Source organism: Populus alba, chromosome 15 (assembly GCF_005239225.2).
Source record: "Populus alba chromosome 15, ASM523922v2, whole genome shotgun sequence".
Classification (NCBI taxonomy): Eukaryota; Viridiplantae; Streptophyta; class Magnoliopsida; order Malpighiales; family Salicaceae; genus Populus; species Populus alba.
This window is the reverse complement of record NC_133298.1, coordinates 3476265-3499869: the sequence shown is the minus strand read 5'-3', so window position 1 is coordinate 3499869 and position 23605 is coordinate 3476265. Positions and strand designations below refer to the sequence as shown.

The following is a 23605-nucleotide window of genomic DNA, read 5'->3' as shown; positions in this document are numbered from 1 at the left end:
CACCAGTTTGCGAGAGTGAAGTTTGTTGTGGTAGCATAGAAAATCCACTTTGATTGTGTTTGTGTTTGGTGTGGCTTTATGAAGTGGCCTTGTACCGAGTAGCTTAAACTTTGAGCTAAATGGCAAATGCTCTACCATGGTATGGGAGTTAGTCACATTATACCACTTAATGTTGTCTGGTTTTCCTTTGAGACTTCGAACCATGTGCTAGACCAATAGTTAATGTTAGATGACTGTTTCAAGATCTGAGTAAAAAATGAAGCCTATGGGCATAGGTTCCCTCTTTTCTCAGGAAACAATGTGAAAATAGTATGGTACAATCATGATTCTGAGGTTCTTATGAAGCCTATGGGCATAGGTTCCCTCTTTTCTCCAAACAGCATCTCAATTTCATTATCTGCTGTACTGTATTCAGGAGGTTACCTTGTTCACATGGAAAATCCAAATTCAAATTGAATGCTGTTGAAATCTACAGAACATCATACAGGAATCTCTTTCAATTGCAGATGCGTTGATGAATTAGAGTCGCAATTATCAAAGCATGGAACTCTAAAAAAGCTGTATTTCTACCATCAGCACCTTACTGTAGTGAGTTCCTGGCTTATTTAGTTTATAATTTCAAGTCATGAAGGCTGGGCTCCTCAAAATACTGAATTGGGTATTGTTGGACTTTCTAGGCAGCATGCTCTGTTGCTTTTCGTTTCCACAATTATTTTGCTCGGGGTTACTCTTTTCCTTACGGGCTCCTTGTTATAACTAACCATGCATCTTTTTCCATGGTAGGTCTTTCGGAACACCATGTTTGGACCAGAAGGACGTCCTCAGCATTGTTGTGCATGGCTTGGTGTTGCTAGTAGCTTTCCAGAGTGTGCTTCTCCAATTGTTCCAGAAGAGGTGATCCATCAACTTGCTATTTCAGTTGGGGAGAGGGGCTATAATTGATGATTTTTTGCTAAGAGACATTGAAATGGGAAGACTTGGATTTTATTTTATTTAATCTGCTGCACATTGCGTTGATCCATCTCGTTAAGGGCATGGTTGAACAGTTTGCAAAGAGGATGACTCCAACAACTGCTTAACCCCCTACCCCCAACTGTGCTTTCCATCTTGCATATCATGTAATGGAAATGTCATGAAATTTACTTTGTACTTTTCTGTAAATAGGTAACGAAAATTGGGCGAGATGCAGTCCTCTATGTTGAGTCTCTCATTGAATCTATCATTGGAGGATTGGAGGGATTAATCAATATTCTTGATTCTGAAGGAGGATTTGGTGCCTTAGAGGCTCAGGTTTTTATTTTGAACTGTGATATACTGTAGCAGATAAGGAAATGTTTGAGTAGCTATATTAGAAAGCTAATGTTTTGGAAATTTCAGCTTCTTCCAGAGCAGGCTGCTTTTTATTTGAATGACACATCCAGAGTTTCAATTCCTACATCAAAATCTACCAAGGGAGGGGATCAGTTGGCTTTCCTTTGCCTGGCCATGAGAGCTACCCTGAAAATAATAGTGCTATAAAAATGTATGGAATTTAACTTGTGCTGCTTTTCATGATAATCTGCAATGATACAACATGTCTTGATTCTTGAGTTTGTGTTGATGGCAGGTTGGAAGCTGCGATGCAAAGGTTGACCAACTTGTTTTCAGTTCTGAATGATATGGAACCTATATGTGTTCTAAACCATGTCTTTGTTCTGAGGGAGGTGAGGCATGCTGAATTTGTGTTTAACTTCTTTGGTTGGGTATATGATAGCAGACTCTGATATAGGTGTCGTATAGCTGACTGAAGTACTATGAGTTTTCTATTTGTCTTCTTAACTCCTTGTAGCCCTGTTTGGTATTGCATTCCAAACGGAGATTGGGCAAAATCTGAAATTTATTTTTGCTTAAAATTTATTTATTTATTATGTTTTTTGATCTTTTTGATATGCTGATGTCAAAAATAATTTTTTTTTAAAAAAGTTATTTTGATGCATTTCCAAGTAAAAAGTACTTTGAAAAGCAATCGCTACCACACTCTTAAACATCCCCTATAGTCTCTTCTTAAAGATAGCAATAACGCTGATTTCTTTATTAAAATAGTCTAACCTCAAAAAGTTTATACAAAAGAGTATTTATATATAAAGAATCCAAAGTCTAATAGGATATCCTTAATGGATATAGATAAATCTGATAAATAATAATGATCTTGTTGTAACTCAATTTCTTACCCCCATTTTTATACATGTTTCAAAATTAGTAAATCCTAAAAATATGTCTTTTCACTAATTTTAGTTAATTTTAATTATTTTGTTATTTTTTTTCATTTTTATTTAATTATTATGTGTCAAAAAATCTTACTTAATTAGGAAGGGATGCATCAAGCCATATAAAAATATCAAGAAATGTAGTGCTTTTTTCGCTGAACAAGAAGGGGTGTGATTTACTTTTTTAATCCATATGCTGTGCAATAGCATGGTCAGTGTGTCAACTCAAACAATATCAAAATGTTGGGGTTCTGGTATGACATTGTAGTCTTCTGTGCAGTACATGAGAGAGGGCATACTTGGCAACTTCAGGAGGAGATTGCATGCAGTATTAAAAGCTGACAATGATCTTCAACGGCCTTCTGTCCTAGAGTCCTTGATTCACAGGCACTTGAAAATTGTTTATCTAGCAGAGCAACATATCAGCATGGACCTTACTCATGGTATTCAAGAAGTTCTACTAATTGAGGCTTTCTCAGGACCTGTGTCTTCTCTTCACTTGTTTGAAAAACCAGCAGAGCAGCTTACTGGGTCGGCCACTGAAGTTGTCTGCAACTGGTACATAGAAAACATTGTCAAGGATGTATCAGGTGCTGGAATCCTTTTTACACCAATCCACAAATGCTTTAAAAGCACGAGGCCTGTTGGTGGATATTTTGCAGAGTCGGTCACTGATCTCAGAGAATTGCAGGCCTTCGTTCGTGTATTTGGTGGCTATGGCGTTGACAGGCTAGACAGAATGATGAAAGAGCATACAGCAGCACTCTTGAATTGCATTGACACATCATTACAGTCAAACCATGAAGTGTTAGAGGCAGTTGCTGGCAGCATGCATTCTGGTGACAGAATAGAAAGAGAGGCATGTTCCAGGCAGATTGTGGACTTGGACACAGTAATTGGATTTTGCATTGAGGGAGACATGCACTTGCTTTTGATCAGCTTCTTGCTGAGGCAGCTGGGGTCGTGCTTGATGAGGGTGCACCCTTGATATATTCACTACTTTCTGGGTGGTTAAGCATATACCTGAAGAAATATCTGAAAAGAAGGAAATCAGAAGAATAAGAGGGGTGGCAAAACAGTCTTAATATAGTTGGAGATCATGATTCAGAATGGATCAGATCAATTCTAGAGGATGTTGGGGGTGCAAATGATGGTTCTTGGACATTGTTGCCTTATTTATTTGCCACCTTCATGACATCAAATATATGGAATAGTACTGGCTTCAATGTTGATACAGGGGGCTTCAACAACAATATCCATTGTCTGGCAAGGTTGGTTTTTCTTGTCCCGCCATATTGTTGAATTGATGGGTCTGGATATACTCCTGAACACAAGAAGTTCAATGCTTCTTCGAACATGTATTGCATACGAGCTATTGATCTGAAGTCAGTGGCCCATAACTGGCATTTCTTTCCAAATTATTTTTGATTGGGTGACTGGCCATCTCCCATTTAACTATCATATTTAAATTCTGAACTGAACCAAGGTCTACTGCATTTGCTACTAATCATGGTATATTCTGTTATGAGGTCTTACGAGGAAGTATTTAACTCTTCTTGCCTTCTCTGTCTCACCCCCGGGCAACTTTATTCACAGTTAATTTAGTAGGGTCATGCATTTGCCATTTTTGTACTACTAGTAAATGAAATTGTTTCTATTATCCATTATTAATATTAATTTTTTTCCTTACAATTGAATATTCTTTGCAGGTGCATGAGTGCTGTGATTGCTGGTAGTGAGTTGGTGAGATTGGAACGCGAACATCAGCAGAGACAACAGTCTCCCTCTAATGGCCATCTTGATGAGGCTTTGGATCCTGAAATACATAGCCGTTTGTCTGCTGAAGCAAGTATAAAGTCTGCAATGCAGCTTTTTGTCAAATTTGCAACTGGTATTGTGCTAGATTCTTGGAGTGAAGCCAATAGGTAAACATGCAATGCCTGTCATGCCCCTCACATAAATACACAGACATGCACACAAGTTCCATATTTTCATCGATTTTTGTTTGCATAAAATCTCATGGTAATTATTTTAAACCACAAGCATCATTCCTTAAAAACTCGAGTTAAATCTCTAGGGTGGCTCCATCAATAATTCTTTCAGCTCAAATACTGAGAAAGGAATGTTGATCTGAATAGTTTATTTGGTTATCTTTATGACCTTTGTTTCCTTTCTCATCATTTCATGCATCTCAATCTCATCTCCCCTTTCTGTGCAGATCTAATCTTGTAGCAAAGCTGATTTTCTTGGACCAACTTTGTGAGATCTCATCGTATCTTCCAAGAAACTCCCTCGAAGCCTATGTTCCTTACGCAATTCTCCGTTCAATTTATAGCCAGTACTACTCAAATTCTCCATCCATGCCTCTGGCACTACTAAGTGTCTCATCCCGCTATTCACCAGCTGTATCACTATCTCACACATCACCTGCAGTGAAGCAGCCTCGTGGAGACTCAACACCACAGCATGGTGTTAATGATTCAGGTTATTTGAAGGGGTCATCATCCCATAGCCAGAACCATTTGTACGATATGGATAGAGGAAGCCTTCGCAGCACGGATAATAAACATCGAAATGTTCGCCGCTCTGGGCCTTTGGATTATAGTTCAAGCAGAAAAGTTAAACTTGTCGAAGGCTCAGCTTCTGGGAGCACAGGTCGTAGCCCACTACCACGGTTTGCAGTCTCAAGATCCGGCCTTTAATGTACAAGTAGAAAACGGTGAAAATGGCAGGATCATGAGTGTTGATAAATTATGAGCTCCTCATCAATCATCAGTGACATATAATTTAGCATACATGATTGTAAACCTAGCAGACAAGTTTTGCATTCAGTAAATGTCATAATTCTTTGTTCTTATGTTCCTCCTTGCGCTGCACCTAATCATATAGATTAATGCCCTTTGCGAGAGCAAGATGTTGTGAATTTGGTTGCTCAGGCTGTAGAAGCAGCACTCCTCGACTTGTGCCATTTAAGATACACATGCAGATAGAATTTTATTAGGTGAATCAGATCCATGGCCACCACAGTAGCCCCACTATTTTCAGTACTTGATGTCATAATCCAGGTAACCCTAATTACAAGTCCATGCTACGCCTGAGCTTACAGCTCAAGTGGTACCCTAGCAAAATATATAGCAATGGTAAGATATTTGATAATTGTCACTTGCTGCATCAATTTCTATGCCATCATTTTCTGAAGAAAAAAAAAAAGGATTAGATTCGTATGAGATATGGTAGGGACCAAAAGTTTGTGGTTCTAATAAGCAGAGGTGTCAAATTTGAAATTAGGGCAAACCTTAAATTTACCATTTGGTATATTTTATTTCTAAAAAATGCAGCTTTTTTTAGCTATGTTGAATTTATCTTCATCACTTCTTGTGACACGACTCTGGAGGTAGATGTCAAGTAAATCTATTAAGATATATTGGTGACGAATAATATTTAACATAATGGCTTCATAATTCAATGGCTTCCATTGTCAAAGCCATTTTCCATGGCAGAATTGAAAGATGTGATGATTCACTCCCTTCAGTAATATTTGGAGACTGTTTATATAGCAGATATACTAACAGAAAAACCTCAAGTAAAATCTTCAACTAGTCACTTGACAAGTTGAGTATTGAAAATACCTCCACACCAATTTATCAGTTACAGATCTCCTACACAAGATGGAAATGAATATACACCCAAAGGAAAATCGATGAGAAGTATTGCATCTTTACTCACTGATCCTTATGCAAAGCTGAATATGAAACTTATTAATTTTGCAGAATAATTATCATATGATGTTCAGCAGCACGTCATTGGCCAATACATTGACATCTCTCATATTTCTTTTATTTATTTATTTATTTATTTTGAGCATATGAATGTTATTTGACAGACACCTCAATTTGTGGGGTTAGGTTCCTAACTAAGAAAGAAATATGACAGTCACCTCATAAGAAAGAAATAATAATAAAATAAAAAGAAGAAGAAAAGATCGCCAGAGCAGTCTATTTTCTGCCTGATTGTTTCACCCATGACTGTAGAATAGCAGCCAGACTAATAGTCACAATTCACTCTCTGAGCTGTAAGTTTGATGGATTGTTCTGCTTTGCTTTGCTTTGCCTTTTTCTTTTGCCAACAGAACCTTATCTTGACTTCATCTGCCTAGTATCATTTATGACGTACTTGATTTCCTTTTTTCTTTAAGAGCTGTTTCTTTGCCTTTTCTTCCGCCAACATAATTAATGGTGGTTAAAAAATCACTGTGTGACTTGTAAAATTATATAATTAATATATATTTAATATGTAAAATTAAATTAAAATTTTAAAACTAGTAAAATTCATTAAATTCATTTAAACTCGATAAAATTAGTAAACTCAAATCCATTTTATGAATTTAAAAAAATATAAAATTATGCAATTTAGTAATTTGTATCTTAGTATTTTTCATTGTTCCAAATTTATATCTTGCAAAACTTATACAATATGATAATTAAGGGTTTGATTTTGACTATAATTATTATAATTTTTTTAACAATACAAATTATCTGTGGATTTTATTTTCATAAAATAAAAATACATATTCATTCTTAACAGTTTCTTATGTAAACTTTAACATATTAATAGGCAAATTCGTTTGTTTGAGTTGCTAAATATATATATAACAAAAGTTGTAAATTAACATGCTTGACTCTTGGAATAATTAATGTTAAATGAGGCATCAAAATTTGAAATGACTTGATTTTTGTAAATGATGATGCAAGTGAGTTAATTTGTCTAAAAATAGAGGAATTAATATGAAAAAAAATCAAAGTTTTTGGACTTTGGTGTGATTAGTTTACTTTGTATTTTTTATTATTATTCTTGGTAGCTATTTTTATAAAAAAAAATTGAATTTTTTTAAAATTTATTTATGGGATTTATTTTTTTCCACATGTCAATGCATCTTGATCACTTGAATATTTTTCAATCTCAATCCTCAATAAAAAAATCAAAATTTAAACACTTAAATTAATTAATTTCATAATATAATTTAATTATTTTAATACAAGAATTAAATATAACACCGAATTATATCACCTAATTGAATTTAAACATAATCCAAACTAATCAACCAACTCATCTAATAAAACTCTATTATTGGGTCAACGAGTCAACTGAAGTGACCATTAAGTCTAAAGATAGCTGAATCCTTTGATGTTTACGCCTTGTGGCTCCCATGTATAAATGTATGCAGGGAAGATCATTGTCAGGGAACTTAATTGAAAACAAGTAAAGCTTCTTTTTGACCATCTCATGAGAAGAAAACTTTTTTTTTTTTTTTGAGACATGAAAACGAGAAAAGCCTAATAATAATAAATAAAATAAATAAATCCTTAAATGAAAAATAACTATATTTGTTATTAGTCAGAACCTTCAAAAAATAAAAACAATATCATAACTATGTACACATAAAATGTTTAAATTTTATTTATAAAAGTTTTGTTTTATTAAAAAGGTTATTATACTATATATATAAAAAAGAAACCTTTAATAATACCGAATAAAGTATTAGCCATGGTTTTTGCACTTTTGCATTGCCCCCTAAGTGCATTGTTTTAAATTAATGGCCCTATCCTGAAGTCTTCGAGTGGGATGACTTGTGATTGACTTGAATATATGTAAATGTCATTCCATTATTGTTTCTATATATAAAAAAAAAAATAACAAAAGCATAACACACTTGAAAGCATAAGTTTTGATTCATTTGATTGATAAGAGACTAAAGAAAGGAAGAAGGGTATAACAAAAGCATTAACGACGTGAATGTTGTTCCACACTTGAAATTTCATGGGAAACATCACCATAGCTGAAGCCCGAAGACATCCAATCAAGAATGGAAGACGTCCAATTAAGACGCAGCTGTCTATCTTCTTAAGAAATCTTCGATCATGACCAAGACAAATGAATTCCTGCATATATATACGTATGCAGGGCTAGTCATTTTATACATCCTCCTTAAGAAAGTAAACCACCAAGGCCATGGCTTCCCATATCTTCCCAAAACGGTGAAAATGGCAGGGTCAGGAGTGTTGATAAATTATCAGCTCCTAGTCAATCAGACAAGTTTTGCACCCTGTAAATGTCATAATTCTTTGTTCTTATGTTCCTCGTCGCGCTGCACCTAATCATATAAATTAATGCCCTTTGCGAGAGCAAGATGTTGTGAATATGGTTGCTCAGCCTGTAGAATCAGCACTCCTCGACTTGTGCCATTTATGATACACATGCAGATAGAATTTTATTAGGTGAATCAGATCCATGGCCACCACGGTAGCCCCACTATTTTCAGTACTTGATGTCATAATCCAGGTAACCCTAATTACAAGTCCATGCTACGCCTGAGCTTACAGCTCAAGTGGTACCCTAGCAAAATATATAGCAATGGTAAGATATTTGATAATTGTCACTTGCTGCATCAATTTCTATGCCATCATTTTCTGAAGAAAAAAAAAAGGATTAGATTCGTATGAGATATGGTAGGGACCGAAAGTATGCGGTTCTAACAAGCAGAGGTGTCAAATTTGAAATTAGGACAAACCTTAAATTTACCATTTGGTATATTCTATTTCTAAAAAATACAGCTTTTTTTTAGCTATGTTGAATTTATCTTCATCACTTCTTGTGACACGACTCTGGAGGTAGATGTCCAGTAAATCTATAAAGATATATTGGTAACGAATATTACTTGACGTACAGGACTTCATAATTCAATGGCTTCCACTGTCAAAGCCATTTTCCATGGCAGAATTGAAAGATGTGATGATTCACTCCCTTCAGTAATATTTGAAGACTGTTTATATAGCAGATATACTAACAGAAAAACCTCAATTAAAATCTCCAACAAGTCACTTGACAAGTTGAGTGTTGAAAATACCTACACGCCAATTTATCAGTCATAGATCTCCTATACAGTATTTCTTTTGCCCTAATGTGAAGAAGAAGAAGAAGAAGAAGAAGAAGAAAGAAATAATAATAAAATAAAAAGAAGAAGAAAAGGGCGCCAGAGCAGTCCATTTTCTGCCTGATTGTTTTCACCAATGGCTGTAGAATGGCAGTTAAAACAAATGAATTCCCATAGGAAATTATATACACATGCAGGGCAAATCATTTTTTATATATCCTCCATGAGAAAGTAAACCACCAAGGCCATGGCTTCCCAAATCTTGCTCTCATCCATACCTTTTGTTGTTTATTTCTTTACTTGCTTATGCTTCCTTCTTTACTTCTTTTGCTTACTCAGCTACTGGAGCTGAAGTAGCAAATGGAAGGAAACAGGCAGAAGCTCTCTAAGATATTAAAACGGAAAAATCTATTAAATAATAAATTCTTGTTTCTTATTCGAAACAAGAATGCCTTGTTTTTTTTTTTTAGAAAAAAATATTTTTTTCAAAAAACATGAAGAAAAATAAACACGCTATTCACATCCAAGTCAAGGACCGACAGTATACAAATAGTCTCCATCTCTTAATAATAATCAGGAGTCATGGAATGGTGGGGTACAAGCCAGCTATTATTAATTGTAAAGTTCGGATTTCACATCATAGATAAAAACCTAAATAATTCGGGTAATTACGGGAGAGAGATAGAGTTAGATTTGTTGTTTAACACAAGCAATGAAATTAAAACTAGGAGAAACAACAAGAAAAAATATAAAAATGCTTGAAGGATGATCACCCAATGCAGAGTTTCGTATTTCTTTTTTAATCATGGAATATAATAATCTTATTATATAAGCACATAATGGTGCAAAATAATACATCTCTTGTATTTCATTAAGAAAAAAAAATTCATCCGAGAATTAATGGATCCATAGCTGAAACCCCAACATAAATATTCTAATAATTAATTATGACAAATACACGTGCTCCTCCTATCACGCAATTATTGAATGGAAGACCATAGTATTCTACACCTCTTCAGACGCAACTGTCTATCTTCTTTTTACGTGTCCACATAAGAAATTTTCGATCATGACCATTGACCAAGACAAACAAAATGAGGTAATGGTATAGTTGTGGTAGGGATTTGTTTTTATTTTTATTTATTTGTATCAAGATTTAAATTTTATTATGTATGCATGTGGTTTGCAGTACGTTGAATGGAAAGCAACATAAATTAAAAAAAAACCCTGCTCAAGGAAGTTTCCGCCTTGTGGGTCCCATGTATAAATGTATGCAGGGAAGATCATTGTTGGGGAACATAATTGAAAAAAAGTAAAGCTTCTTTTTTGACCATCCAATAATAATAGCAATAACATGAGAACAAAGCTTTTTTTTTTTTTGAGACATGAAAACTAGAAAACCTTAATAATAATAAATAAAATAAAATAAAATTTTAAATAAAAAATAACTATATTTGTTATTAATCACAACCTTCAAAAATAAAAACATCATAACTATGTGGGAAGACACATAAAATATTTAAATTTTATTTATCAAAGTTTTGTTTTTTATTAAAAGGTCATTACTATAAAAAAAAATAGAAAACTTTAATAATACCGAATAAAAGTATTAGCCATGGTTTTGCACTTTGCATGGCCCCCTAATTGCACCTTTATTGTTTTTAAATTATAGAAAACTTCGATATAAATGTCATTCCAATATTGTTTCTATAAAAAAAAAAATAACAAAAGCATAACAGGCCAAGGAATGTTGTTTCACACTTGAAAGCACAAGTTTTGATTCATTTGATTGATAAGAGACCAAAGAAAGGAAGAAGGATATAACAAAAGCATTAACGACGTGAATGTTGTTCCACACTTGAAATTTCATGGGAAACATCACTGTAGGTCCATAGCTGAAACCCGAAGACATCCAATCAAGAATGGAAGACGTCCAATTAAGACGCAGCTGTCTATCTTCTTAAGAAATCTTCGATCATGACCAAGACAAATGAATTCCTGCATATATATACGTATGCAGGGCTAATCATTTCATACATCCTTTTTAAGAAATTAAACCACTAAGGCCATGGCTTCCCATATCTTTCTCTTATGCACACCTTTTTTGTTTTTTTCCTTACTTGCTTATGCTTCCTTCTTTGCTTCTTTTGCTTACTCGGCTAGTACTGGAGCTGCTGAAGTAGCAAATGGAAGGAAGGAAGCGGAAGCTCTTCTAGAATGGAAAGTCACTCTTGACAACCAAAGCCAGTCTCTCCTGTCTTCTTGGGCTGGAGACAGCCCTTGCAACTGGTTCGGAATCAGTTGCGACAAGTCTGGTAGTGTTACCAACATAAGTCTGCCCGATTCTAGTTTGAGAGGTACGCTTAATAGTCTCAGATTCTCTTCCTTTCCTGACTTGACTGTGCTTATCCTTCGCAATAACTCGCTCTATGGGTCCATTCCTTCACATATAGGCAAACTTATCAAACTTGATTTGTCTTCAAATAGCATGTTAAAGGAAACCAAGCACATCATAGGAAATCAATCACAGAATAGGAAATCAAGTCTGTCAAATACTGTAATTGAATCTTCACTTATTTGTTTCCTTATTCTGTGATAATTAGGTCTGATCGTAGGCTTTAATGTAGGCTCTTTTATCAAGCCATAGTTATAAATTGTAACCTTTTGTTTACTCTGTAACACAATACAAAAGATATCATTCTTTTCATGGTATCAGAGCAATTAATCTAGGTATCAAAATAAAACATAAACCCTTTAGCCAACTTCCATGGGAGACGAAAACCAAGGAAGCATGTCTTGAGGAGCAAGATGGGATCATCCCAATCACCAGCTTTACCTTCACCATTCAGATCAACCTGGCACTGTTCACAACCTTTGGTTGAAGACAACTACAGCACATGGAGCCAATCAATGACTATGGCTCTGACAGTTAAAAACAAGATTGGATTTATAGATGGCTCAATGAAGGAGCCTGATGAGAAGAAACCAGATGAGCATCAACAATGGAATTGGTGCAACAGTTTGGTTAAAACTTGGTTGCTGGGATCTATGTCCAAAGATATTGCAGCTAGTGTCATCAACTGCAAGGATGCCAGACAAATGTGGCTTGATTTAAAGGAAAGATTCTCACATGTGAATGTGGTTCAGTTATTTAACATTGAGAATGAAATTCACAACTGTGTGCAGGGCAGCATGTCTGTGGGATCCTACTTCACAAAACTGAAAGGTTTATGGGATGAGCGTGATGCACTATGCACCTTTCCAACATGCACTTGTGGATCAGTCAAGGAAATGGCTGCATACCTGGACACACAGAAAACCATGAAATTTCTCATGGGTCTTAGTGATTCATATGTGGGTGTTCATAGCAACACTCTGTTGCAGGATCCATTACCAACAATCAACAAGGCATACTCACTGGTTCTTCGTCATGAAAAACAATCAGAAGTGACAACTGGGAAAAGTCCTGCTCAACCAGAGGCTGCTGCCTTTGCCGTAAAGAATTTAAGCCATGAGACTGAAACTGAACAGAGATGCTCAAGATGCAATAGAACAAATCACAACACCAAGGATTGTCGTGCACATCTCAGATGCACTTTTTGCCGCTGGAAGGGACATACAGCCGAGTATTGTCGCAAGAAGAAAGCAGTAACTGAAGCTGAATTTAATATGGCGATTTCCAAGGGAAATCAAGTTGCATCCCATACAAATGAGAGGAAGGAGATGAATTTTCCTTTCACACCTGACGAGTGCAAACAGATACTCAGCATGTTAAAAACCAAAACATCCTCTGCCAACCATGTTAGTAACTGTCCAACTCATGATGAGCTCTCAGGTAAAGCTTTTTCACTCTTCTCTAATGGCAACAGAAGTACATGGATTTTGGATAGTGGGTGCACATATCATATGATTTATGACCAAAATCTGCTCACATACTCAAGACCGGTTAATGGCCGCACTGTTGAATTACCGAATGGATCAATAACACAAGTAACTCACATAGGCAGAGTTCATCTATCTCCTGATTTGATCCTTAATAATTTCTTATGTGTCCCATATTTTCGATTGAATTTAATTTCCATTAGCAAACTAGCATTTGATTCTTCTTGCATCACCATTTTTCTAAGCCAATTTTGTGTGATTCAGGACCTACGTTCGGGGAAGATGATTGGGACGGGAATTGAACGGGAGGGTCTCTACTTTCTCGACCAAGCCAAGAAAGGAACCTGCAACCATGCCAAAAATTCTAACCCGAACCTTTGGCATCAACGTCTTGGGCATCCCTCAACCAAAGTCTCTCCATTATTTCCTAAAGTTAATTCTTTCTCTAACGACAAGTGTTGTATTTGTCCGTTAGCAAAACAAACCAGACTTCCATTTTCTTCAAGTTCCATTACTACCATATCTTCATTTGATTTAATCCATGTTGACATTTGGGGTGGTTATAAAATTCCTTCTATTTCAGGTGCCAAATATTTTCTTACTATCGTTGATGATCATACTAGATGCACATGGATTTATCTTATGAAACACAAATCCGACACTAGGGGGGTCTTTTTCTAGTCAATTTCATCAACATGGCTGAAAACCAATTTGATTCCAAAGTCAAAATGATTCGTAGTGATAATGGTCTTGAATTCAAACTTGACAGCTTTTACGCTCACAAAGGTATTATTCATCAAACCAGTTGCATTAATACTCCACAACAAAAGTCGTTATGCCGAACGCAAACATAGGCATTTGTTAAATATGGCACGTGCTTTACTTCTTCAAGCCGGCCTTCCTCACCAATTTTGGGGTGACGCTATTCTTGCTTCCGCTTATCTCATAAATCGAACACCAACCCCCATTCTCCATGGAAAAACACCATATGAAAAAACTCTTCAACACAAAAGTTCCCAATTAACTCGCACTTACGAGTATTTGGTTGCTTATGTTTTGTTTCCACCCATGCCCAAAATCGCTCAAAATTTGATCCTCGAGCATCTCGGTGTATTTTTCTTGGCTATCCTTATGGGAAAAAGGGGTATAGAGTTTTTGATCTAGCTACACAACGAACACTTGTCTCTAGGGATGTCGTCTTCTTTGAATCTATATTTCCCTTTATTACATCTGCATCACATACCAATACCCCATCATTATCACCTCTCACGCCCACTCCCACTCCACCCATACCTTTCATACACTTTGAACCCCCTTCTCTGCTTCCCAATCCTACCTTTCCTAGCTCACCCAATTCCCAGACCCATCCATCCACCACCTCATCCACTCCTCTAGCTCCTCTCACAGAGTCCCCACATTCAGCCAGTCCTACTGATAGTCCACTACCCGATTTTTCTCCCATACTGAACACCTCCTCACCTGTGCCCATTCCTACTCTTCGTCGTGGCAGTCGTTCTATCACCACTCCTTCTTACTTGCAGGATTTCCATCTCGCCATGACTCTCCCTTCAAGGCCTGACCCGACATCATCCACGAACATGGTTCACACTTCAGGTACTGCTTATCCCCTCTCTGCCTATTTATCTTACACTCACCTTTCTCCCCATCACAAAGCTTATACTGCTCAACTCACTCTCCTCAAAGAACCTACCAGTTTTTCACAGGCTGCTCAACATCCTCAGTGGTGTGAGGCCATGCACCATGAGATATCTGCTTTACAGGCCACTGGGACTTGGAGTTTGGTACCTTTACCATCCCACAAACGGCCAATCGGCTGCAAATGGGTATACAAAATCAAGTTGAAAGCTGATGGGACAGTGGAACGCTATAAGGCATGACTGGTGGCCAAGGGCTACAACCAAGTTGCAGGTGTTGATTATCAGGAAACCTTTGCTCCCGTAGCCAAGATGGTCACTGTCCGCCTCTTACTTAGTGTTGGCAGCTTTGCGTGGTTGGCATTTACATCAGCTTGATGTCAACAATGCATTCTTGCATGGTGACTTAGATGAGGACGTCTACATGAATTTGCCTCCTGGCTTCAGACGAAAGGGGGAGACACGCGTTTGCAAACTTCATAAATCCCTGTATGGCTTAAAACAAGCCTCTAGACAGTGGTTTATCAAACTGTCCGGTGCACTCAAGGCTGCAGGATTCCATCAGTCCCTATCTGATTATTCCTTGTTCGTCCGAAGCCAGCATGGTAACTTTCTAGCATTACTGATATATGTTGATGATGTGATATTAGCTGGGAATAATTTGCAGGACATAGAGAACACACAAACTCTTCTTTGTCCAAAACAATTCAAACTTAAGGACTTGGGCAACTTAAATACTTCCTTGGCATTCGAGGTTGCCAGATCACGACATGGCATTAGTTTGTCACAGAGAAAATATGCACTTCGAGATTTTGGATGATGCGGGGTTTTTGGGGTGTCAAGCCATCTCGGTTTCCTTTGGAGCAAAATGTGTCTCTAAACCACAATCCGATGGAAAGCTTTTTGGAAGATGGATCAACATACAAGGAGGTTAGTTGGCAGATTAACTCTATCTTACAATAACTAGACAGACTTGACATATGCTGTGCACATCCTTAGTCAGTTCATGGATAAGCCCCGCCAACCACACCTGGATGCAGCTTATAAAGTGCTCAAATATATCAAACAAACACCTGGGCAAGGCATCCTGCTTGCCGTCCACAGGTTCACTTCAGTTACGAGCATTTTGTGATTGCTGCATTGGGCTCGTTTGTAAACACAAGAAGATCAATTACTGGTTTTACTGCATTTTACTTGGAGAAGCACCAGTTTCATGGATGAGCCAAGAAACAGACAACAATATTTCACGTTCAAGTGCAGGAGGAAATATCGCTTCCATGGCTACTACATGCTGCGAAATTACATTAGCTGAAAAATTATTTTGAAGGACTTGCCAGATAAATCACACACAACCCGGTAACCTATTTTGTGATAACCAAGCAACAATGCACATAGCATCGAATCTAGTCTTTTCATGAGCGAACCAAGGCACATAGAAAATAGACTGTCATTTGATACGTGAGAAAATTTCAAGCAGGAATGATTCAAACAGCCTACATACGGACTACAAACCAACCGGCTGACTTGTTTACTAAACCATTAAGCTCCACACAGTTTGAGACCTTACTTAGCAAGTTGGGTGTAATTAACATACACTCCAACTTGAGGAGGAGTGTTAAAGGAAACCAAGCACAGCATAGGAAATCAATCACATAATAGGAAATCAAGTCTGTCAAATACTGTAATTGAATCTTCACTTATTTGTTTCCTTATTCTGTGATAATTAGGTCTGATCGTAGGCTTTAATGTAGGCTCTTTGTATCAAGCCATTAGTATAAATTGTAACCTTTGTTTACTCTGTAACACAATACAAAAGATATCATTCTTTTCATAGCACTTCTGGCAACATACCACCAGAAGTTGGAAAATTGGTATCTCTTTATTTGCTTGATTTGTGAGATAACAACCTTAGTGGTGCTCTTCCTACGTCCATAGAAAACTTAAGGAACTTGACGTATCTTTTCCTTCACGGCAACGAACTCTCTGGTTTCATACCTAGGGAAGTAGGAATGCTTGAACAGATATCTACCCTTCACTTGTCCAGAAATAATTTTGAAGGTCCAATCCTTGCTTTCATAGGAAACATAAGATCTCTTACCAGTTTACTTTTGTCATCTAATTATCTAACTGGTGCAATACCAGCATCTTTAGGAAACTTAGGAAACCTAACCACTTTAGATTTGTCATCTAATAATCTAACTGGTACAATACCAGCATCTCTAGGCAATTTAAGAAGCTTATCTGAACTTCACCTTGCGAAAAACAACCTTTCTGGTCCTATTCCTCCAGAAATGAACAACCTTACACATTTGTATTGGTTACATATATATTCTAAATAGATTGTCTGAAATCTACCACGAGATGTGTGTCTTGGTGGATTTACTTTCACATTTTGTTGCGTTGGACAATTATTTCACGGGACATATCCCAAAAAGCTTGAGAAATATGCAGCAGCTTGTTGAGACTCAGACTTGAGAGAAACCAACTTAGTGGAAACATTTCTGAAGCTTTTGGCACACATCCTCATGTGTACTACATGGATTTGAAGTGATAATGAATTGCATGGTGAAATTTTCATTGAAATGGGAAGCAGTTTAACAATCTGACAACCTTCAAGGTTTCTGGAAACAAGATTTCTGGAGAAATACCAGCAAGCTCTTGGAAAGGGGGGGGGGGGGCAACTCATCTACAAGCTCTTGACCTGTCGTCAAATCATCTATTGGGAGAATTCCAAAAGAATTGGGAAATTTTAAAGTTTATTGAACTTGAACTCAACGATAACAAACTATCAGGTGATATTCCTTTCGATGTAGCATCGCTATCTGATCTCGAAAAGGCTTTGGCCTGGGCAGCGAACAATTTTAGCGCAACAATTCTTAAACAGCTTGGCAAGTGCTCAAAACTGATATTCTTGATAATGAGCAAGAATAGCTTCGCATGGATTATTCCTGCTGAGATGGGGTCTTTACAGTCTCTTCAAAGTCTTGATCTCAGTTGGAATTCCTTGATGGGAGGTATAGCACCGGAGCTTGGACAGCTGCAGCGGCTAGAGGTATTAAACCTCTCCCATAATATGTTGTCTGGTCTCATTCCGGCCAGTTTTAGTAGACTGTCAGGCCTCACTGAAGTGGATGTATCCTTTAACAAGTTAGAGGGTCCCATTCCTGACATCAAAGCCTTTCGCGAGGCACCATTTGAAGCAATTCGCAACAACACCAACCTGTGTGGCAATGCTACTGGTTTGGAGGCTTGTTCTGCTCTCATGAAAAACAAAACTGTGCACAACAAGGGCCCCAAAGTTGTCTTTTTTACTGTATTTTTGTTGACTATTAAACTCAATCCAGAAGGTTCCAGTCAAGGGAAGGCAACCAGCCACCAGCCAGCCCGACCACGACCAGCCGCCAGCCACAGCCGTAGCCGCCAGCCGCCTTCACACCGCGGTCAACAGCCGCCTTCACACCTGGAACAGTAGATTTTTGTATTCTGAATTTATGTATAAATAGAGTGCCTAGCTTATGTTATATGTGTGGAGAGAATTGAGAGGAACACTAGAAAGAGAAAGAGAGAGAGAGGGCGTGTAATTGTTAAGCTTTTGTGTTGATTTGTAAGCTTCGGTTTTGTGTAATAAAAAGTGTGTTTTTATCCCTCTGAGTGTTTCAAAGCCACCACCAGTGGCTCCTCCCACCAACAATTGGTATCAGAGCCCCGTTCATCGGAAAACAGAAGAGTTTTGGGTATATCCGAATTTTCAAAATTGTCAAAAACAAGTTTTGATCATTCAAAGTGTAGAGCTCATCAAGACGAACTCACTTGCCCCCGCAAAATCAGCAAATCGGAGTTTGGGGTAGCCCACACGCGCCTCCTGAATATTCAGCCAGATCGCCACGCGCATCCCACGCGCCCCGAGGTTTGAAAGACGACTGAGCCACACGCGCGCCATATTTGAGGTCCGAGCCGAGCGGTATACGCCGAGTCCTAGCCGAGCCAATAAAGCCGGTCCAGCCCGAGCCATAAGGGAGTCCAGCCGAGCGTACCTCGCGCGAGCTGCGAGCCGCGTTCCAGCTCAGCCGAGCCGAAGGAATATTCCCAGAAATATTCCACATTAATATTCCCGGTTCAAACCCAGGAACCGCCCGCCGTACAGAATTGGGTTTTTTTTTTGACCGGTATTCACCCATTTTGACCCGATTTCAAAAAGTCAGAGCAGGTTCTTTTCCCTTTCTACTATTTGGACCATTCCGGGATCGGATCTACATGTCCGTTTGGCCAAAGTCGGCTCCGAGGGTGATATAGTCATTAAAAGAGCAGAAATGACTACAGAAGGTACACATACCACCTCATTCCAAAAGCTGACCAAAAGACAACTATGCATAGTTTGCAGGTGCACAGATTGAAGGCATTTCTTGGGTCACAAGAGTGGTTGGAGATAGTTATACAAACTGGTTATGATGAATCAGAGTCCAAAAGAAAAGAGAAGATGCTTTACAAGGGCTCAGATAGCAAGCCTTTGAAAGTCAACAGAAGAAGGACAACAAAGCAAGACCATCATCTACCAAGGTCTTTGATGAAGATACATCGAGATCATTAGCTTCCGCTGAAAACATCACATGATTATGCGAGGGAGGCTTCTCCAAAGATACAAAGGGTGCTGAGTAAATCAAGAAGATTCGTCTTCAATCTTTGCAGGAGAATTTGAGTTATTGCAAAATGAAGTCCTGCGGAGATCTTTTCTGATTTATCACACAAGGATTATGGTGATAGTCAACCAGATGAGGAGAAATGGAGAAGCCATCATCGATGCTCGAAATTACTGAAAAAATTTTGAGATCCTAGATCCAAAATTCGATTTTTGTTGTTGTCGCAATTGAAGAGTCCAAAGATGTGGACAAGTTGACAGTTGGATGAGCTTATGAGTTCTTTGGCAAAGCTCATGAGCAAAGATTGTAAAGCGAAATGGAGATAAGGCAATTGAGTATGCCTTACAAGCAAAGCTGTGTTCTCTCAAGGACAGATAATGAGCAAGGGGAGACTTCATCAAGTGGCTACACCACTCAAGGAGGAAGTCAACAAATCCAGAGGAGGAGCTTCTTAGAGATTCCAAGGAAGCAGGGTTCTTGGAATACAAGCTTAGAGGAAGAGGTGAGCAGAAACACCACCAGGCGAGGAGGGCCGAGGCCAACAAGCATTCTACTTCCCAGAGGAAGAGGAGGCGGTTACAATAACCGTGACAAGAGGAATATCAAATGTTATAGCTGCAATCAATTTGGGCAACTATAGCACTGAATGCAGATGGAAAGCTCCGTTGGAGATACGTGAGCAAGCCAACTATGTAGAGGAAGGATGACAGAGAGAACTGCATTTCTTGTCCAACAAGGACTTTGATAAGAAAAGGAGGACATATGGTATCTAGATACTGAAGCCAGCAATCACATGTGCGGCTACGAGAGTTATATTTAGTAATCTAGATGAGACCAAAGCAAGGCCTAGTTAACTTTTTGGAGATACCACAAAGGTTCCATTCAAAGTAAAGGCAACATCCCAGCAAGATGAAGAATGGCGATTCCAGCTACATCGCCGATGTCTATTATGTCCCAGCCATAAAGCAAGAACCTAATCAGCTTAGGTCAACTTTTGGAGAGAGGCTATTACTTTTTACTCGGAGAATTGTCATCTGGCAATTAGAGACAAACAATTGGAGATTAATGGCCTACGTGAAAATGTCCAAGAACAGGATGTTTCCTTTGAACATCCAGTATGATGCAGCAAGGTGTTTGAGCGCCATCACCAACAGTGAAGAATGGCTTTGGCACCTTGAGGCTTGGACATTCTGAATTTCACAAGTTTGAAGATGCTAGCAAGCAAGAAGATGGTCAAAGGTTTGCCTCACATTGATCATCCAGATGAAGTCTGTCGAGAGTTGTGTCCTCAGCAAACATCACAGATCCAGTTTTGCCAAAGAAGTCAACTGGAGAGCAAAGAGGCCACTGGAGTTAGTACACACAGATGTGTGTGGTCCAATCACGCCTATGTCGACTGGACAAAATAGGTACTTCCTCACTTTTTACTGATGATTTTAGTAGAAAGACGTGGATATACTTTCTGAAGAGGAAGTCAGAAGTATTCAATTGTTTTAAAGATTTTAAAGCCAATTGTGGAGAAGCAAACTGGTTATACGATCAGAACAGTAAGATCTGATCAAGGAGGAGAATATACAGCCAATGACTTTGAAGCCTATTGTACACAACAAGCATCAGACATCAAACGACAACCAGCTTATACACCACAGCTGAATGGTTGTAGCAGAAAGGAAGAATCGGCACGATTCTTGACATGGCCCAGAAGTTCTGCTCAAAGCAAAGAAGCTGCCCAAGCAATCTGGGCTGAAGCTGTGTCATGTGCAGTTATCTATTGAACGCTGCCCAAACCAGAAGTTTGCAAGGAGTCACTCCAGAAGAAGCATGGAGTGGTCACAAACCAAGTGTAACTCATCTACGAGTCTTTGGTTGTGTGGCATATGCAAAGATCCCAGATGCAAGAAGGAGAAAGCTCGATGATAAGAGCGAGAAATGCATCTTTGTGGGATATGGTGAAAGAAGGATGGGATACAGGCTGTATAATCCCATCACGAAGAAGGTGATTACAAGTAGAGATGTTATCTTTGAAGAAGATAAATCTTGGGCATGGAATGGTGATCAAGAAGCAGTCAAATGGATCACCACTGTTTTGATCCTTGAAGGTGAAGAAGTACCAACAGTACTTATAGAAGAACCGATTGTGCCAGCAGCTGAACCACAAAGTCCGGTGTTTATACCAGCAGCTGAACCACAAAGTCCGGCACACAGTTTCCCTGTATTCAACAGGAGGAACACACCAGGAGCATCATCATCAACACCACCATCAGCATCCTCATCAGAAGGACCAAGAAGGATGCGAAATCTTGAAGAGTTGTATGATACCACTCAGGTCATGGAAGATACAACTCTGTTTGTTTCCATGCCAGATAAGGACCCACCAGAAAAGAAGAAAGCAATAGGTGTCAAAAAGGCTACAAGCAGAGAGAAGGCATTGAAAGGAGAAGTGTTCATGCTTAGCATGACATCCCTCGATTGAGTTTAAGGGGGAGATTTGTTGACTATTAAACTCAATCCAGAAGGTTCCAATCAAGGAAGGCAACCAGCCACCAGCCACCGACCACCGACCAGCCGCCAGCCACCAGCCGCAGCCGCCAGCCGCCTTCACACCGCCGGTCAACAGCCGCCTTCACACCTGGAACAATAGATTTTTGTATTCTGAATTTATGTATAAATAGAGTGCCTAGCTTATGTTATATGTGTGGAGAGAATTGGGAGGAACACTAGAAAGAGAAAGAGAGAGAGAGGGCGTGTAATTGTTAAGCTTTTGTGTTGATTTGTAAGCTTCGGTTTTGTGTAATAAAACAGTGTGTTTTATCCCCTCTGAGTGTTTCAAAGCCACCACCAGTGGCTCCTCCCACCAACAATTTTCTCTGCTGGGTAGTTTGTTGGGTCTGATTGTTGGTTTTATTATCTTTTTCCAAAGCGGACGAAAGAAAAGGTTAATGGAAACACCTCAAAGAGATGTTCCCGTGAGATGGTGCACTGGTGGGGAGCTGCGCTACGAGGACATCATTGAGGCTACTGAGGAATTCGACTCCGAATATTGCATTGGTACAGGAGGGTATGGAGTTGTTTACAAAGCTGTACTTCCATCAGAACAAGTCCTTGCCGTGAAGAAGTTTCACCAAACACTAGAAGTGGAGATGAGCAGCTTGAAAGCTTTTAGAAGCGAGATTGATGTCTTAATGGGTATACGGCATCGAAATATTGTGAAGCTGTATGGTTTCTGCTCGCATGCCAAACACTCATTTTTGGTATATGAATTTGTGGAAAGGGGAAGTTTAAGAAAGGTACTGAACGACGAGGAACAAGCAGCAAAGATGGATTGGGATAAAAGGATGAATCTTATCAAAGGCGTAGCCAATGCTTTATCCTACATGCACCATGACTGCTCTCCTCCGATTATTCATAGAGACATTTCCAGCAACAATGTTCTTTTGGATTCAGAATATGAGGCTCATGTCTCTGACTTCGGCACACCCAGGCTCTTAATGCCTGACTCGTCCAATTGGACATCATTTGCTGGCACCTTTGGGTACACAGCTCCAGGTATGTAGTTAAGTTTCAGTATACAGTAGGTTAGTTTACAAAATCAATTGAAAACAAAATAGGTGCAGTAAATTATTTTGGAAAAATATAGCATGACCAGCCTCTTTAATTTGCAGAGTTGTCATACACAATGAAAGTGGATGAAAAATGTGACGTGTATAGCTTTGGAGTATTAACATTGGAAGTAATGATGGGAAAGCATCCTGGCGATTTCATCTCATCTCTTATGTTTTCTGCTTCCACCTCCTCATCATCACCAAGCGGTCACAATACACTCTTGAAGGATGTTTTAGACCAGCGCCTGCCACCTCTTGAAAACGAGCTTGCGGACGGTGTGGCACACGTTGCAAAACTAGCGTTTGCTTGCTTGCAGACCGATCCCCATTATCGGCCAACAATGCGACAAATTTCTACAGAGCTTACAACTCGTTCGCCACCATTGCCAAAGCTATTCTCCATGATAGAATTGGAAGATGAACTGGTTCACAGGAATGTTAAGGGTTGAATTTTTACATATACTTTCCTGTCAAGGATCCAGTAGCTCAGCTGGTAATAGAGTCCCACACCTTTCAAGAGGTGTTATTATCTGTCTTGGATATTCAGTCCAAAGTCTTACATTTCGTCTATTTATTGTGTATATTATATGCAGAAACAAGAAACAAAGTTTTCCCATTTCGAGCGTAAATTCGCCAGGTGAAATATTTCACA

The 23605-nt window shown here is 38.6% G+C and overlaps 2 protein-coding genes and 1 pseudogene across 2 annotated transcripts in view; all 3 read left to right on the top strand.

Annotated features, from left to right (window-relative positions):
• Positions 1 to 5103, top strand: part of LOC118056442 (protein NAP1-like) — a 17487-nt gene extending 12384 nt beyond the window's left edge. The window contains 12 exon segments of the mRNA XM_035068657.2: positions 507 to 588; positions 784 to 894; positions 1165 to 1290; positions 1378 to 1452; positions 1455 to 1522; positions 1607 to 1703; positions 2527 to 3160; positions 3163 to 3252; positions 3255 to 3319; positions 3321 to 3517; positions 3956 to 4171; positions 4465 to 5103. Coding sequence (XP_034924548.1) covers positions 507 to 588; positions 784 to 894; positions 1165 to 1290; positions 1378 to 1452; positions 1455 to 1522; positions 1607 to 1703; positions 2527 to 3160; positions 3163 to 3252; positions 3255 to 3319; positions 3321 to 3517; positions 3956 to 4171; positions 4465 to 4948 — 2245 coding nt within the window. The 3' untranslated portion in view covers positions 4949 to 5103.
• On the top strand, positions 5094 to 23605 carry LOC118056302 (uncharacterized; annotated as a pseudogene).
• On the top strand, positions 11974 to 13636 carry LOC140954278 (uncharacterized). The gene is made up of 2 exons (XM_073404901.1): positions 11974 to 13012; positions 13324 to 13636. The coding sequence occupies exons 1-2, from the start codon at positions 11986 to 11988 to the stop codon at positions 13359 to 13361; spliced, it is 1065 nt and encodes a 354-aa protein (XP_073261002.1). The 5' UTR covers positions 11974 to 11985; the 3' UTR covers positions 13362 to 13636.